At 36.1% G+C, this 19,020-nt stretch overlaps 1 protein-coding gene across 1 annotated transcript; it reads right to left on the bottom strand.

The window, feature by feature from the left end:
* Positions 1–1,219: 1,219 nt before the first annotated feature.
* Positions 1,220–18,180, bottom strand: LOC111621575 (lysosomal acid phosphatase-like). Its single transcript, XM_023363759.1, has 20 exons — positions 18,016–18,180; positions 17,050–17,145; positions 16,896–16,976; positions 16,653–16,805; positions 16,027–16,122; positions 15,865–15,954; positions 14,612–14,735; positions 14,446–14,534; positions 14,072–14,366; positions 12,776–12,786; positions 7,704–7,799; positions 7,556–7,636; positions 7,330–7,482; positions 5,428–5,523; positions 5,259–5,348; positions 3,560–3,683; positions 3,396–3,484; positions 3,033–3,327; positions 1,429–1,603; positions 1,220–1,333 (listed from the first exon to the last, which is right to left on the bottom strand). The coding sequence occupies exons 1-19, from the start codon at positions 18,115–18,117 to the stop codon at positions 1,527–1,529; spliced, it is 2,238 nt and encodes a 745-aa protein (XP_023219527.1). The 5' UTR covers positions 18,118–18,180; the 3' UTR covers positions 1,220–1,333; positions 1,429–1,526.
* Between the last annotated feature and the right edge of the window lie 840 nt (positions 18,181–19,020).

The following is a 19,020-nucleotide window of genomic DNA, read 5'->3' as shown; positions in this document are numbered from 1 at the left end:
TTACAAAGTTGGTGGGAAATGGAAACCAGCGTTGCAAATTTAGAGGTAGAGAATATTTGGTGGAAAATTTCGGAGCACCGAGTTGCGCGTAAATCAGAAATTGTTTTGTCTGTAATCCAACCACCGCTAAAACGTGACTTTCCGCAAATACGTACAATTCGGCCGGGCTAATGTCGCCACCCAGCCGGAGTTTTGATATTCGATCTACGGACCGAGATATTAAGGGTCGAAGTTTGCCGCGTAAGTCGCTTCGATGGGTAGAAAGGCCATGGCCACGTGTCGGTCCAGTTTACGACTGTCGTCAATTTACCAGGTCTGTTCAACAAAATACGCGGACCGACGTCGTAAAACAAAATGTACTGTATCTTATGTAGAAGTTACGTGTCTGGGTCCCCTTCGAAGTACTGTCCTTCCCAACGCGCGCGCTTATCCCAACAATGTTTCCACGCGTCGAAACAGTCCTAATACGCTTCTTTTGTAACGTCCTTCGGCGCCTCCGTCGCATTTGCCTTAATCTCGGGAATCGTCTCGAATCTTCTTCCTTTCGGGGTCTTTCGAACAACGAAAAGTGGCGAGGAGTCAGGTCGGGCGAGTAGGGGTGGGGGAAGAACGGCGATCGAGTGTTTGGCCAAAAACTCGCCAGTTCCGACGGCCGAATGGGTCGAAGCATTGTCGCCACGGAGAAACCGGTGGCCACTCCCCCGCATTTCTGGTCTTTTGCCACGGACGGCGTCCCTCGGACGTTTCGGAACTTCGACGCAGTAAGTTTGGTTGGCCGCGGAGCCTGGGGGAGACACTCGCGGCGAACAACACCCTTAGCATCAAAGAAAACTGTCGGCATCGGATCGAACTCGGCGAGCTTTTTTGGGTGCGGGGGACCGCTTCGAACGCGCCGTACGCTTCGTAGCCACATCACCGTAAGCCGTGTCGAGCGTAGCGAATGTTTCGGTGGCGGATTTTCCAGGTTTAACACAAAATTTCACAGAGTCGTTGCTCCATCGGGTCATTCGTTCCGAAATCCGACAAACGAAAAAAATCGCGCTTCAGTCAAAAGCGCCTAGCTAATCGGGAAACGGCTTTATCACCGGACGATGTGTACAAATGTAGCGACACCGAGTCGATTCCCCCGGAGCCAAATGAGCCGCGCGATTCAAACAGTCCGCGTATTTTTCGAACACACCTCGTACGTCGATGGCTACCGCAAGTTTTTACTTTAGATTAAACCTTTTTCTCGCGCAATTTTGGTTTTCTAAGTCTAATTTTTAATGGGAGAAGAACCGCCTTCTCTTATTATTCGTTTCTCAGGCATTTCTATGTATATTTGCTTCGTCCTCTAAGGAAAAATAAAAATATTTTTTAAAGAATCTTTCTACGCTTAAAATTTAGAAATGAAAGCATTTGTATAATTAAATTTATTGCTTAAATTACCAACGATTCCGTTTAACGACGTAACGATACAACAAACAGTTGGATCGAAATAGAAATTTTATGTTAATATGTACAGAACGCGTAAAAGTAGAGAGGTTCTAAGACGAAAAGTTGATGTACAAAGCAAATATATAAAATAATAAATCCAGTCGTATCCACCAGGCGCTAGTGTAACCTGTAAATAAAAGAAAAACATTTTTGTCAAGTTTCGGCCCAAAAACAATAAGACTGGTCGTTAAATGTGTACAACGACTAAACGCTAAGCGTACTTTACAATACTTTATATGTAAATTTAATTATTTATAGGCAATTCAAAATTTCGTTAATCGTGTTTTGTCCGTTCCGGTATATTTGCCAATACGAATCGGAGTAAATTGAGTTCATATCGGCACAAAATCGAAAGAAAATTGATAAAAAGTGAAAAATATGACCAGGCAATCTTTATAATGGTTAACTGATTTTTGGGCTACCTTAAACAAATATATTTTAATGTATATTTATACGTATAAATATTTTAATAAGTAAATACTGAATAAAGAAATTATAATATCTAAGACGTATATCAGCGTTTCTCAACCTCTAACGAATCGTCGCCCCCTTCAACGTAGTATCGCCCCCTTCAATAAAACCGTTACGTAGTATCGTCCCCTTCACTCCAAAATTCCGATGCCGAGGGCCAAGGCTAACGCCAAATTCATACTGCATCGAATAGACTAGTGACTAGTATAATGTTATTTGTTTGATTATTGTACGATATAACCAATAAAATATCTAATTATTCTTAATATAATGTTTTACTATATTGTTTATATAGTAAAACATTATATATATATATTAAAATTATATATTTGTATACAGTTGTATATATATATTAAAATTGTTTTTCGCCCCCAAAATATAAATTGTTACTAATCGCCCCCTCAACATGAAAAAACGCCCACACGGGGGCGATATCGCCCCCGTTGAGAAACACTGATCTATATTGTATATATTTTAGATATTGTAATTATTTCTCGCAATATTTAAATTTTCCACTTAATCTAACATATTGTATATTATATGGATAGGGGGCGATAATCTATATTAGTGAAATGTAAATCGTACACCATACTTATTTATAATTAGAAGGATATTTTTGATATATTTTGAATTACGTTTGTTTTATCAAAGTTTGTCCATTATTTCTTGTCATCCGTTATTTTTGAGATTAATTAACGCCATGGCGGCACACTTTTATCTTAAAGGTTTAATTTTAAATCTCGTATAAACATTTATTACGAGAAAGTAAATATATAGATGAGCCGAAAGAATAGAAAAAAATGCCGTAATTAAAGCTAAGAGAATTTATAAAACAACGAGACAATACGTATATAATGACAAAATTGCCAGCGCGGATTTCAATTAAAACAATTGTCGTATGGATAAGAGTGGAGCGATGTTAAAATTTTGCCAATCATTCCGACCGAAATAGAAATCATTAAGTAATTCCGTCGCGGGTATTCGACAATTAAGATTTCGGAATTTTAATAAATTACTCGAAGATCCAAAAACACTTATATAAACAGTTATTTTTTAGGCGTTATTAAAATAATCTACGTTAATACCTGAATTACTGGAATTTGACAGTCGACATTCTTTCTCCCAATCGACGGGTACCAGAGGACGAGTAATATCTGTAAAGGTGGGCAAGGGGCAGCAGTCCAATCCGCAATCGGGTAACGTCATTAAATGAACGCGTTGCTCCCCGCTTTCCGGATCGGTGGCGTTCGAATAAAATACTTTAACGCAAGAAGCATCTGGCATTTTGTGAAGTTCTATTAAAACGGTGGCGCAGAAGGGCGGGGCTCGCCCGTTAAATATCTTCAAGGCATTCAGGAGGACGGCGATGTTAGCGTCGTGCTGTTAATAAAAAGTGTATCAAAATGTTTTCTATGATTAAATTTTTATACAAGATGCGTACTGCTTACGGTAAAATAGGCGTAAACTTTAGTAAGATTATTTAACTTCCCTTCGTCTCTTTCCCGCATACGATCCACTATATCGCCTATTAAAGGACCTTAAAAAGACGACGATACAAAATGTTTATTCTTTACGTAAAATAAAACGTATAATGAAATCATTTTATTTTTACCTGCTCGGAGTCTTTGCATTTTTACGGTTCTAAAAGGATAATAGAAGAAGTCTTGCGTTATTTTCTCTAATTGCCGATAAACTCGGGGAGTGACCCAATGGGGCACGCTGGCGTCGTTACTCTCCTACGGAAATATAAAATTACCTCGATTACGGTAATTTCGCGCATTAACTTTTTTAAATATAAAATGTTTATATATGTCGAAGCTACGAAATATACGTCGTGGTTTTCCGTCGTTTACCGCACCAGCGATAGTCCTAAATAATTTTCACTTACGGACGACCTTTTACTTCGGACTGCGCCTCCGCAGAAATTAAAAAAAGTTTGACGATCGTGTGCCGTAATTCGTAATTCAATGCCGTAATTCGCGATACAATCGAGTTGTATCAAATTTCACTCCATTGTATTACCAACTACTTGCAAAAATTTTAGTTAAACAATGAAAAATATTAGTTAATTATTAAAAAAGCGTTACGTAGCAATTTCGATAGACCGAAGCTGGTTTGGAGGTTAAAAATAATTGTCTAGAAGTCCTCTTGTTTTAAGAGTAAGTACGATAAAAGTGAAATTGTGGAAAGCGTAGGCTACTTTGTCTTCCGAACTCGGCAGTCGGAGGTCTCGAATTTCGCTTACTTCCGAGTAAACTTGTCAAAAATGCAAAATTTCCCGAGAAATATTTTGAAAAATTGGATTCGCGTAATTTAATTCGGCTGGATGGCTAACGCGAACGCTCTCGTGGCGCCATTTTAACCGGTTATACACGCAAATATGTCGGCATATTTACCGATTTACGTTTCATTAAATATCCTAAAGCGTAAGTTAATAAAATTGGAATTTGACCGATTTCATGTTAATAAAATTGCGAATTGAATTTTTGTAATTTCGTCGAAAAATAGTCTGGGATCGAGATGCGCTTAACTAACAGCGATAAGAAGAATAACTGAAAACACTAAAACATTCCCTAATTATAATATTCAAGGATATCGAATCGTTGATCGGATATCGTCATTCGTTATTGTCTTTTTAATACTCGTATAATTTGTACTTTGTGCAAGTTCAAACATACATAAAACTAGATAATTTTCCATATAAATTTCTAAACAAACTCGGAAAATTGCAGCTTAATCGAGCTTTTTCGACATTAGTAGAAATCCTCGGCATTCGTTGGTTCTGTCGCCGACACGGTTATTATCCGAGACATTTTTATATACTATAAAATATTCGTAAAATCTTTATCGCTTTTCTCGCCATTGTCCGCCCCTATTTTGCGTAATGCGCCGTCGCTCGAGTAACAATTATTCGATTATCGAAATAACTATCGATTTCTAATCGCTCAATAATAACCGCTCGAGTATCCGAATCGTTCTATCGACATTAGCGACAGAAGAGGCAAATAGGGCACTGGCCCGCCACCCGGAATCGATTTATAATCATAAAAGAGACCGATAGCGTAAGGTTACGTATCTCGATTGGTTGGACTAATACAATATTGTACTGTAATCTACTTAAGAAAACAAACGCCCCAAAATTTATTGACGTAATTATTGGTCTCCCAGGCCGCGGTTGATACTACGGACAATAATGCCGATAAAATTTGACCGAGGCTGGCGTATATTTGATTATTTGAAGAAATTGGCGAATAGGTAACACTAAATTACGCGATATAAGTAATTTGCCCGAATAACGAAGAATATCTTACGTGGATTTTGATGGCGTCGAAGACCAAAAGAGCGCCCAGCCAATCGTCGACCATTATTCCGCTTCGGTGGCTAACGTACTGGAAAAGTTCCTGAAATAAAAAAGCCAACGGTTTCTTATGGTCGTCGTCGAATATTCCACACAAAATATCGTTTATAATTATTAATTACCTTATGTTGTTCTTTATAGACTTTTACACGGGGACTATTTTTAATTCTAGCCAGTTCGGCATCGGCTTCCGGACATTCGGCTCCCGCATACAACAACTAAGGCAAGAAATCAAAAACAGTTGTATTAATAACTGTTTAAGATTTATACGACATATTCCGCTAGAAAGCTTTGGCTGGTAAATATCTAGAAGCGTTACGTAAAATGAAATCCTACAATTTCGGCATGGACGTACGCCGAACAAAGGTTTTTACCTTTCTACCGAAATCCCGTCGCATTTCTCGCATTTACTTCGGCGAGTTCGATTATACGATTATCGAAAATACCAACGATTTCCGAATTATTTTCGGCGTTTAAATGTCGAAAATAATTCAGAAATCGTTCGTGTTTTTTAATTATATCGAAACTGTAATTTAGAGCGGATTACGAACTGTAGCGGAATGTGGCTGAACTGAACTAGGCAGACATCCATAGCGAGGAGAAAACCCGTTTTACTTCAGTTAAACGGTTATCCGCATTTAATCAGCAAATTTGTTTTTTTCGAAATTCGAAAGTTTTGAATGCTAAGTGAATTTAATTATTTTTAAAATATAAATCGTGTAGTTGTAGGTTCACTGGTGCATGTATTCCGTTCCAGAGACTTAGGGGTACATATTAATCTGTGTGATGTTCACATTTTTTAAATTTTGGTCTCGACAGACGTAAGTTAATTGGAGATGGCGATGCGTGAAATACGGACCCCATCGGTGCTTTTACAGTAAGATGGAACTCGACTCCTCCGAACTTTCTATTTGCAATCAGACATTCGTCCGGAGCAATTTGTGAAAAAGACACTAGGTAGAAAGCTAATTCTTCCGGAGAATATCGAAAAAGAGCTGCTGGAATACATATTGTTGATGGAGGTCATATTTTTCTATTATAAAAGCATTTTTGCGATAAAATACATTGGAGTAAATAATTTGGTAATTATTTAACATTTTTTGTCCTTTCCTATTTGTTTTGGCTACATAAAAGCACTTTTTTGGAAATATACAGTAAGGTTCCATATTACCACCCGATTTTCTCTAAGCCTACTTTCGGACTTTTTGTACAAAAGCCTTCAAAAACCATACTTATAATTACACTAGCGAAAATTCCAATTAGGAACATTTAGTTTAATAGTTACCAGTACTTTTCGCACAAAAAATGTGGGTGTAGTTACGATACCTTGTTTACAATTCACTAAAATGTAATTGGGATTCCATAATACCACCTTCTCCTCTAATATTTTCAAATATTTATTGATAAAAAAAAACTACGCGCTAACCAGGAGGCATTGGAATAGAACGAAATTTCATTAGTGGAAATAGTCGACTAAGATAGCGTAGCGAAGAAAACTATTTTTCGTACAATAGCGCAGTTTTAGACACGGATAAACGCGCGCTTCCGGTATTCGACCGTATCACACCGGACCCTCTTGCCGGGATACGCGAGGCGATACGGTTTGGTACGATCGAATGCCGCGGACGTTGCCACTGCGGCGCCGGATCTCTCGTACTCTTAACGGGCACGCGCGGAAATTGGAAAACGCGGGTTGGTCGCCAGCCTCTTCCGGCGTTTTTAAAGACGGTAGGGTGGCGCTCTAGCATCACCCGGTGCGCCATCGGCCGCAACTAATTATTTTAATTAAGTAATTCTGTCTCCGTGCTTAACTTTTTGTCACAGATTGTTTCTTTCGAATTTATTTAATACATTGCGCCGCGTGAAGTAATATAACGCATTACGCCGCTACTCGGACTACCGTTTAATGCGCGGCGTTAAATGGTAGTCGGAAAAAGTTGGAAGAATTCGCTCTGAGAATCTAATAAATCCTCTTTTCTATTAATAACCGATAAACTTAATAACAGAAGTCTTATTAAACTCACTTTGTCCTTTGTCCGAGGCGACGTCAGTATTTTAATCGGTTGCCAGTTTATTTCTTCGGTAAACCGCCATTCCTTGGAGGGCGCGTACAGTCCGGACAAATGGCACAACCCGCTGGTGATTGTTCTGTCCGTCTGGGAACTTCTAGCCACTACCTACGAGGCGTAATTAAAGAAAATCACCCTTATCCAGCGGAGTGGCGGCGAAATACCTCTTGGAAACACTTACCTCTCTCGGGTTGGACGTGATAAAATTATGGTAACGCTTCCTGAAATACTTTCCCAGAGCGTACTGTTGAAGTTTGCCGGTCTATTAGAAAGCATCTTTATAAATCATTTAAATTATCCTGGTTTAAAAGGACGTATGAAAAGGTTACGTTTGTTAATTGTCCGAGTCCTTCTTTGTATCGGTGATTTTTATTCGGATCGTTCGGATAAAGAATAATTGGGGTTCTGGCTCCGTGGCGCGAAATCTAAAACACAATGCATGGTAAAGTAACGACGACATTTTAATTTTACAAACAATTATTTCGTGATTAAATCGTTCTGGAACTTTAGTAACTTTTATTTTAAAATATACGTTATAAAAACTGTAGAATATTTTGCATAACTTGTTTATTGTTTCGTAAAAAAATATCTATCGCTCTACTAAACTGCGACGAGTAACTTACGAGTTAATAAAACCATATATTAAATTTAATTCGCATAAACTTTTAAATATATATTTTAAAAAGTACACATTATTAATATGTAAATTTATTTATTTAGATATTTTTACACTTACTTTTTAAGTGTAAAAATATCATCGCGCGTTAATACGACTAAATTGATGCGTTTGTTAAAAGATTCTCCAATGTATTATTTTATAAAATAAGACGAAAATACCGTACGAATGTTTCATCGAGAAGCAACAACGAAAAGATACTCACTATGTAAAGTAACTGTAAAGTCGTATCGTCGATAGGAGGAACATTTTCCTGGCACAATAGGGATCCGAATAAGGTTAAGATAATATAAAATGACGACATTTTCTCCGCCGGACGATATTCTACTTTCTACGTTCATTTCCAAACTATTTAAATGGTGAAAGGCGCGTTACGATTGGTCCGCGTCATCGGTGATCCGCCGAGTGTTTCGCGCATATATTACTAATAATAGCCGCAAATGCCGACTATCTGTAGTTAATTATATTTTTAATCACAGATGCCATCTCGAAAATATAATTTTAATTCCTTTAAAACGATATCCCAAAAAACACTGTAAGAAACGTAGATAATTCAAAACTGCTTTTTATTTATTTATTTATTTTTTGCGCCAATCGAAAGCCATTTTAATTTATTTTTATAGATTAAATTATGGTACAAAAAATGAGAGGAAGCGTAAATTAATATTTTCCAACGATATAAAACATATGCCAAATGATTTTGATATAAAAACCGCTTAATAATGTAAAATAATACGGTGATAAATAAATGTGTATTACATTTATTTATCGACCTTTAACTGTTTAGTTAAAGGTTTAAAGGCGGAAATACTAGATAGAAAATACATAGGTTTTAATGAAGTATTTTTTATTTATTTAAAAACGTACAAAATTATTTTAAATGTTTTACGAAAGGACATTATACGCGAAATATTTCTTTCTTACGAAAAATTGTTTTATTTTTCGTTTTTGCTTTGTCAGAAAAATATGCATTTCGTCATACCGTGTGAGAGTGATGAAACGAATATTTCTCTTTTTTATCAATACCTACGAGTTTAAAATTATCAAATACGCACGAATATAATGATATATTAACGCCAGTGCCATTATAAGTTATAAATACCACGGTATATGTATTCGACGCTGGCGTGTAGGCTCCGTTAAGACAGGTTTTACTCTATATACGTATACAACTGGCTCTATATGTATCTTTAGAGGCGGCGGAGAATAAGTTTACGCATATTGTTTCTTTTGTTCATAAATCTAAACAAGTTTACTTACGTATAAAACATTTAGGCATTCTAGGATTTAAAAAGTTTTAATCGAATAAATAACAATGATAATGTCGTATACTGTATTCGTTCCTTGCTGGGTGACACTCGTCTACAAATTCTGACTTTTGCCACACTTCCCACGGCCACTCGTAACGCGCGTCACCCGCGTTTTGAACGCGTTGGAGGAGCGACGCGTCGCGAATTCGATACGTGAATGATCTGACGGAAAGAGTCGGTATGCGGCGACGCGCTACGCGGGCCATCTGCCGAGGTAGAAATGCCTCCCGGGACGTCTTTTATGGGAAACTCGGTGGCGTAGCGTAGTGGGGGCGGCGAAATTTCGTAAATAATAATAATATCTTGTAAAAATTTGAACCATTTCATTTCATATTTTTGTCGCACCTAGTCCGGTTTTCGCCCGGACAGTCCGGGAATCGACTCACGGTCCGGGCGAACTATTAATTTTGTCCGGGAATATCGTGCGCAACCTGTCGATTTTTTTTTGCTTGTACGATTCGTATTCCTACACGTCTCCAATATTCGATAGGGCTAGGTCATCTGTAGTTGTTTTTTCTTAATTTAGTTACTTACGTTACTCCTACCCGAGTCTCCCTAGTCCCTAAGTGTAACTCATTAGAACCGCCATGCGCTGCGCCTTATTCTTCGCGTCGCAAAATGACATACGCGTGCGTCAGGAACTTCCGTTCGAACAAACCTCACCCGTCGTCCGGGTCGGCGATTTTGAAAAGGTGGCGACACTAGCACGGATTTTTTCATTACTTATTCTGTGACGAAACTGAATTTTAGTCTTTTAAATTGAGATACCTAAATAAGGGGGGCGAAATTTTCCTGCGCCCCGGGCGGCTGACACCCACGCTACGCCGCTGGGGAAACTGGCCCCTTTTAGATGAAGAAAAGCGCTGGCCAGTCCGTCGGCCGGGCGCGAATCCGCCACCAGTGGTGTTATTTACTTCGCCACCGGCGAGCTTAAACGAAAACGAAAATGCTTTCGTGAAGGAAAGTTTGTAAATTTCCCATAATGCTGTACTAGCCTGGCTTAGAACCGATACTATTTCGTGAATTTGGCAAGAATACAGTCGACCCCCGTATAAGATCATTGATTATTCCGTTTTATATGAATTCCATGTTGTACGAGTCACTTTAATTTTACAAATATGTGTACCGGGCTGTGAACGGCTCACGTATTTGTAAAATTTAAGTGACTCGTACAACATGGAATTCATATAAAACGGAATAATCAATGATCTTATACGGGGGTCGACTTGTATTGTCAAATTACGCAAATTTATTTCACGAAACGAGCAATATTCTCGGATTCGGCGTAACACGTGTTAAAACCGTAAAAAAGAAGTTATTAGCCTACTTTCCCTGCTCTGTTATATATAACAGAAGGAAAGTACGGCTATCGGTCAAAAAATGATCGCCAGATTTTTACATTTTTGGACTTAGCACGCCTCGAGACGTCGAGAAATGATAAGCAAAAGAAACTTTAGGAGTAATTTCTATACGTATAGATGTTAGTGCGTGNAAAGATTTTATGTGGTTTTTTATCTTTAAAAAACGTCGACACATTTCTTTAAACGTTTTAATGAACGTATTTTTTTGTTCTATAATTTTAACACTTTTTTGTATACGTTTTTATAAACGTTTTACACTTCTTTACATAAATTTATGAGAATATTTTTATACATTTTTGCTTACATTTCTGCGAGCTCTTTTGCATATTACTCTCTCGACTGTTATAACAGAGGAAAAGTATGGCCATAGGTTCAAAAAATGACTCTCCCTTCTCAACATTATTACAATTTTGGATTCAGACGACCTTAAAACGTCGAAAAATGCAAATAAATTCGGGTATTTTTCTGCATCTGTGGATGTTAGTATGTGTATGTATGCGGAGCACGATTTTGTTCACCTTTTTTGAAGCTTAATAACTTCTGTGCCTTTTATCGAAAATTCTTGAAATTTTGCAGAGAGGTTTGTGTATTAAAAAAGTTGATGCTGTTAAATTTTGGTGGTTAAAGGTCGAAGGGTTGGGGAGATAAAGAGTGTCGTATCTCGAATAGGGTAGGACTTAATGACGATTTTACTTGTTATTAGTATTTATAAATGTTTAAATAAAACTCCTGTCTATCGTCAAAATTAAGCATTTTAACGTTTTATAATAATTAATTATATAAACGGTTTTTAAAATAAACTATCGTAACAGATGGCGCCCCCAAAAGTTGCCGGGAAAGTTAAGCAACTGGTTAACGGTTTATTAAAACGATAATAAGACAACGACAGCCGCTATACTGTTGTTTTGCCGTATTACAAATGATGATAATCCATTCTAACCCAGCTTCTACTTTAACTAAATATAAAAAACACCTTACCACTGGGGTATTTAAATATCTTTACTAAACGTTTTTTCGGTTTTATTTACCAGCCCTCCATTGCTTAATTATGTAGTAAATTTTGTAGATATTAATTAGTATGTCCCGGGGATCCCGATATTAATTAGCGCTAGAACCTCGAATATGTTAATTTCTCGCTATTATTTAATATAGCCAATAAAGAATCCTTTTAATTAATCTAATGGTGAATATAGACTTTTAAACAGTAATTTTCGCATCTAAAATGGTTTGAAATATCGCGCTAGAATAAAAAAAAATGATTATTTATCGTGTTTTCGGACAGTTAAATTAGTGTTAAGTTATAATGACGCGACCTTCAGAAACAGTGGGGTCATAATTTCCTACAAACGAGTCATAATCTCGGCATGCGCGTCACGTTTAGTGAAAAATGGATACGGTATGAGACTTAATAACCCGTGATAATTGTCGCCGGGACACTGTACAAGAGAATTTCTCGACTGTCTTACAAAAAGTAATAACTTTAAATAAGCGAATAATTTCAAAAATTTATTTGTAAAATTTACATTAGTAATACGAAATAATAGTAAAATATATATTCCATTTAATGAGTATTTACACAAAAATTATCTGATAAAATAAAAAATGCGTGTCGTTGCTCTAAAATAAGTAAAACTGATTTACGAAGCAAACGAATATAAAATAAATCCATTTCGTCGTCCAACTCGATTTAGAGGAACCTGAAAAACAAATACTATAAAAATAAGGAAAAAGTAAAACAAAATGGCCGACAGAGTTTAAACTAATAATGCAGGCACTAAAAAAGATATATAAACATTAATTATGCTTATATATTTTGGGAAATTTTAAAACTTTTAAAGAACATATTTTACCGGCGTTTTATATACCGAAAATTGTGGAAATTAATAAATTCGGATTACAGAAAATTTCCAAACACTTACCAATACTCATAATTAAAGAGAATGTTTAAGAATTTTTTAAAAAATCAATTATTTGTCGATATATCAATATAACAAAAGTTTCTACAATTTAACAAAACCTACCGTTGTCAGCCCTCATTATTCAAAAGTTTTTTACTCCGTGTTACCTGAAAATAACTCCGTGTTAAATTTAATCAAAATAATAATATAATTTATATAATAATCGTATCGGTTAATGTTACCTATGGTTCCAAAATGGCGGAACTTCCGGCAATCTCCATTCGGGGCATTTTGTGGAATAGTTGACGGAGGGAGTATCTGATACAACGCGTGACGAAATATGCAAATTCGTTGAACGAGCCGTAAAATGTGTTTGCGCGTAAATATGCAAATTATTAGATATGACATCGTGGACGCATGTTTCTCGTGGAAATATGCAAATTAATAGTTAGGGAGACGTTGCCAAGGTTTGTCGTTGCGTGTTTTGCGTACTCTACCATAGTTTTCTCTGTACTATTTTTATGCAAACAAGTTATTTAGGTAAAATCTACTCTTAAAGTTTTTTTTTTATTAAATATTACGATAATTGTTGTTAATTTTTTGTTTGACGGTAATACAGCGATAACGAGTCTTGTAGACATCAATTCCGACGAATTTTGGTCCGGTCGTACACCCGCAAATTTTACCAGTTAATGGACAGAAATTGCTTCGTTTGTCGAGTGAATGACGGATCCGAAACCACCCTAAATTGGGTTGTGTCCAAATTTGTAAATTGTGGTAGTCTGATTATCACCGATGAATGGAAGGGATATAATCGCATCGACGATATTGAACGTAGAACAGTCGATCATTCAAAAAAAACTTTGTAAACCCCAAAACGGGTGATCGTACTCAAAACATCGAAAGGTTATGGGGTTATTTAAAAAATAAAGAAAACCTGCCAAATCATTACACGAATGATCTGTCGGACTGCTACATTTGTTTATGTATAAGAAGTTCACGAATCGGCTCGCTAGAGAACCAGGAGAAAGAAGACTTCAAATATTTGTAAAACACTGGAGTATGATATATCCAAGTACCGGAAGAATACCGAAATGGCTGGAACCAGAGTGTGTTCCCGCCGCACCAGTTTCTAATATTAAAAAGAAGGAAACGCGGGAAAGAGGAAAAAGGAGAAGACGGCAAAGAAATTGACTAATAAGACAAAGAAAAGAACGTCAACGAGTGCGGAGGAATCGACTACGTCCGGGAAGAAACGTAGGAAAGAAAAAAAAGGATCACTAACGTGAGTAATATTTTTATAAATTTACTAGAATAAGTTATTTTAGTTTAGGAGGCGCGTCCTCTCCGTTCAAAACATCGGTTATCGCGCAATATCCACTATAGTTCAAAATAGCAACCGGAAATTCCGCCATTTTGAAACCGTAGATAACATTAACCGTAAGATCTTACCTGAATCGTCCTCTGTCTGCAGTTGACATTCTTTCTCCCAATCGACGGGTACGAGATCTCGAGTAATAGCTACGAAAGTGTCCAATGGGCAGCACGCCAATCCGCAATCGGGTAACGTCATTAAATGAACGCGTTGCTCCCCGCTTTCCGGATTGGTAGCATTCGAATAAAATACTTTAACGCAAGAAGTATCTTGGATTTTATGAAATTCTACTACAATGGCTGCGCAGAAGGGCGGGGCTCGCCCGTTAAATATCTTCAAGGCATTCAGGAGGGCGGCGATGTTAGCGTCGTGCTGTGGACAAAATTGTTATGGGTTTTGGACCACCGTCCTGTATAATTACTGAATAATTATAAAATGATAAACTACTTACGGTAAAATAGGCATAAACCTTGGTAAGATTATTTAATTGTCCCGTGTTTCTTTCTTGCATATGATTGGTCATGTCACCAATTAAAACGCCTTTAGAAAAGTTTTTAAAAATTTTTATTTCGTGATTAACAATGTAATAATTTTAATCGAGTTTTTCGGGAATTTACCTGCTCGAAGTCTTTGTACTTTCGTAGTTTTATAACTATAATAGAACGAATCGTGGAATATTTCCTGTAGTTTTTGATAAACTTCATCCGTAACCCAATCGGGAATTATCAAATTGTGGCTTTTCTGCACGAAAATAATATATTATTGTTTTTATAACTTATATATTCGACTTTTTATTATTTTGATGTATAATTTTGCTACTAACGAAGTTAATAATCGACAGATAGGTCGATTAATAGGAGTAATACGTTATTCCGTCAAAACGTCGTAACGTGTAATTGGTGGCAGTCTACCCACAAATTTCCGAATGGCCATTTTCGACAGGTTTTTGCGGCGGTCATCCAATGGATAAAACCACTGGATACCGGTCGCGGGTTCCGCACCATAAAATCTTTATTCTATTTATTTCGAGAGACAAAACGATCTTGCTATTCCGTTCGTACAGCTACCAAATTTTTGTCTTATAATGGTGTAAAATTTTCTTTATTTAGAATTTTAAATGTGAGCTGTAGCTAATAAATGCTCGAGATTTGGTGTTTCTCGAATCCCCTCATCCCGTTTTAGGGTTTGGAAGATTCGAGTCCGCGCCGATTCAAAAACTTATTTGATTTGAAAAATTAAAAAAAAAACAATAACGTAATTTAATGGTAAATAATTTTCATTTGCAAATCAATTTTAATTGGCGGAAATTTAATTCGTACTCCATTTATAACATATATAAATAAAGATTCCCTCGCTTAAATGCCATACGAGAACTAAGAAAGAAGACCCTAAAGTTATCCTTGGCTTAAATAGACGGGACTAAATTCAGATTTAACACGGGATATATCGATTGATCACGTCATAACTAGCGAAAAGTTTGCAGTCGACTGCCATCTTGGAACGATGTATCTATTTCGACGTCTCATCGTCATCGATAATGCACACGATTCGAATTTCTGTTATCAGCGAATGGAATATTGAGTTTTCCAGGATTTCCTCCGTAGGAAGTCCTTCCGGAAAGCATCGCCCCTCGACACATCGCTCGCGTGTTTCGTTGCCTTAGCCCACTAAACCAAACCGTTAACTAAATTTTAGTCCCGAACAATGAAATGTTCGTGAAAGTGTTCAAACACAGAAAGAAAATACATAACACCGTAATATTTCATCAGATAATACTATAAAAACGTACGCGTGAATTCTGCCTGGCGCCTGCCTATGGCGGGTTTAAAATAAACACTTTAAATCGCGTAATAGAAAAGAAGGGCTTTACCTCAATCTTCAGTGTGGAGAAAATGTCGGCGGCAGTTTCCCAATCATCGACGGTCATTCCACTATGATTGGTAACATAATTGAAAAGCTCCTAAAACAATAGATAAATAAAATACTAGTCGATGGTTATTGAAAAAATTAAAGAGAAAAAATAATTAATTACGGTGAATTGACTTCTGTAAGCTTCTCCTTCCGGACTGTTTCTGATTCTATGTTGTTCGGCTTTGGCTTCTGGGCATACGGCCCCTTCGTACAATAGCTAAAATAGAAATTAATTATATTTAGCCAACATCGAACAGTTAATTGATTACAACCTTTGCTAAAAAATTAGTCTTGTTCCATGCGCAAATTACAGCACTTTCGTGGGTTGATTGTCTTAAAAAAATTGTTAAATTGTATGCAAAAATGCGATTAACTGACCTTTTGGGCTACTCTGGCTTTTATTATATGAGCCGTTTCACGGGGCAAATCGATTAACTGTTTTTAAATCCTTTGTATAATCGTTATTATTTTATTTAAATTTAAAGTTTAAAAATGTTTTAAAATAATTTATATTATGAATTTCTCTGCTTTTGTTTTGGGGAGTTAATCGATTTGGTAAATGAAAGGATCATTTGAATTTTCCATAAAAAATTACTGCTGAAGCAAACCTTAAACATTGATTAAAAACGCGTGAAAGCTGCGTGAATGATAATGCGTTGCGGGTTCGTATACTTCTTTGTAGAATGATGATTTACAGACAAACTGATAAAATTTTCTTGTATAAAAATTTGTTTATCTTAAACTTACTCCATCCGTCTTAGGCGGTGATGTCAGTATTCTAATAGGCTGCCAATTTAACTCCTCACTAAATTGCCACTCTTCCTTAGGTGCGTAGAGTCCGGCCAAATGGCATAATCCGCTAATAATTGTTCTATCCTTCTGGGAACTTCTAGCCACCAGCTAGAATATCATTTTATATTTGCAATGTTAAATAAATAAATAATAATAGCATCGTTTATTAAAGTTATAAATGCCTTACAGAATACATACTTCTCTGGGATTCGACGATATGTAATTGGCATAACGCTCTCTGAAATATTTTCCCAGTGTATACTGTTGAAGCTTTCCTGTCTGTTAAATATAATTACAACAACATAAGTCTTATAACTTACAATAATATTTAAATTTATATTATTAAGATTACGTTTGTTAGTTGTCCATTTCCTTCTTTATATTCGTAATTTACGTTTGGATCATTGGGGTATAGCGAAATAGGGGTTCTGGCTCCGTGGCGCACTATCTAATTTGCAAATTAAAATAATAATATTTTACATTTAAATATTAAAAAATATATACAAAAGGTTTATAATAGAGAAATCTTTGGCTTGCCGGAACAAATTGGTAGAGTAAATTGTAATAGTTCGGAGATACAAAAAGAATGGTGGAGAAGATAGGTAACGAGATCAAGACCGAGAAAAAGATGGAGAGGGACGATTGAGTTAAATCTACGCAGAGGAGGAATTAACTCCAAGACTGTGGAGAGTGAAGAAAGAAAGGAGATGAAAAATCAAAGATCCAACTTTAATGTTTATGTTGATGCCAGTCCAACATATATATTAAAGTATTACTTGGAATTACGAAAGAATATTTTCAAACTGGTGAAACCGAACACTTAATCAACAATCACAAATTTATGCTGTAGATTTTGACTTCTTTATGCAAGAATGTTTTGTTAGAGGAATAACAATTGTATGAGCATGCTTTTATGTTTATATCAAAGTAATGTAGATGTAGGAGCAATGCCTAAGGAATAATAATAATTTAAATAACAATACGCTAAATAAAATATCATTATAACAGAAATAAATTTTCCAACGTGTATTAGGTAGTCAATTATACAGTAATATATTTGTTGGAAAGTAGCGCCAGCTAAGAGTAAGAAAAATAGAATGGTGACAAAATATCCTTGCATATATTTCTGATAAAAAAAATTTTAATTTCTCGAATTATTTCAAATTAAATTTTTGAAAAATTTCAATAACTAGAGAATAAAACAATCAGAATAATTAGATAAAAAATTGAATAAAAATTTAAAAATAAATTAATATATTAAATTCAAATATTACACATATTTATAATCGAAAAATAGTAATAACGAAAAGGAACTCACTATATGAAGTAATTGTAAAGAAGCCGTGTGGTCAACGGGAGGAACATCTTCCTGGCACAATAGGGAACCGAATAAGGTTAAGATAATATAAAATGGCAACATTTCATCTACCAGATAAAATATTATATTCTCTATTAATTTTCTTAGCCGCTTAGGCTTTTATATAAGTGAAAGGCTCCTTACGATTGGTCCGTGCCACCAATACCATAATTGGAAACTTGCCAAGCACTTTTATAATAATATAACTACCTGTTACTTCTGGTTGCAATCAGTTTATATTATTTATTAAACTAGTAAATTCGTTGGAGAAAACGATTATAAATCGTAAAAATAATTATTTTCTGAAATTCAAATGATATTTTTTAATAAAATAAAGTATATTATTCCTGTTCCGTGCCCCTCTTCTTCCCACGCAAGAGGCACTAACCTTGACATAGACGTGGCTTACATTTCTCCCTACAATTTACCAATGNTTTTTCGCAACTGTAATTTGTAAATTATTATAAATTATCATGGGATAAAATTCCGAGTATACTTTCTAACAGTACTCGGTGGGAAACGTTGGGTAACGTTGTCTAGAATAAGGTGACTGGTAGTCCCTTTGTCCGCCCGCTAGGATGGAAGTTGGCGTAAGCCAATCGTGTTACGAAAAAATAAAAGGATAAAATTTAGATTGTCTCTTATCTTACCGGCAAGATCTTATCGATGGATGGGAGCCGAATTTACGTATGGAGCTAAATATAGTAGTTTAATGAATGGCCTACTAAAAGTTTGTTGTTTGATGAAGAAAGAAGTCTTTCTAGATTATAGTTTAGAGCCACCAGTTAAAACCGGCGCTAGGATGGAGAGGAAATTAGAGGGATAACGTTGGGAGGCAGAAAGAATTGGAAGACCATCTCGTTTGCAGTAACAGCCTTAAAGGCTGGTAATGCGGAAGATTGTGTTATAAATTATGGAATAATGATAAATATTTATTTCCTAATGTTAAAAAGTTCATAGTACGGG

Source organism: Centruroides sculpturatus, unplaced genomic scaffold (genome assembly GCF_000671375.1).
Source record: "Centruroides sculpturatus isolate CEXI.00-Female unplaced genomic scaffold, Cexi_2.0 scaffold45, whole genome shotgun sequence".
Taxonomy (NCBI): Eukaryota; Metazoa; Arthropoda; class Arachnida; order Scorpiones; family Buthidae; genus Centruroides; species Centruroides sculpturatus.
This window is presented reverse-complemented; position numbering and strand designations above follow the sequence as displayed.

Excerpts from the sequence above, each read along its gene's own strand:
- LOC111621575 (XM_023363759.1), bottom strand. The coding sequence starts at position 18,117 with ATGTTGCCATTTTATATTATCTTAACCTTATTCGGTTCCCTATTGTGC. Across the intron at positions 14,367-14,445 it reads AGGTTTATGCCTATTTTACC|CACGACGCTAACATCGCCGC; the intron begins GTAAGTAGTTTA and ends TTTTGTCCACAG. Across the intron at positions 3,485-3,559 it reads AATGCAAAGACTCCGAGCAG|GTCCTTTAATAGGCGATATA; the intron begins GTAAAAATAAAA and ends CGTCTTTTTAAG.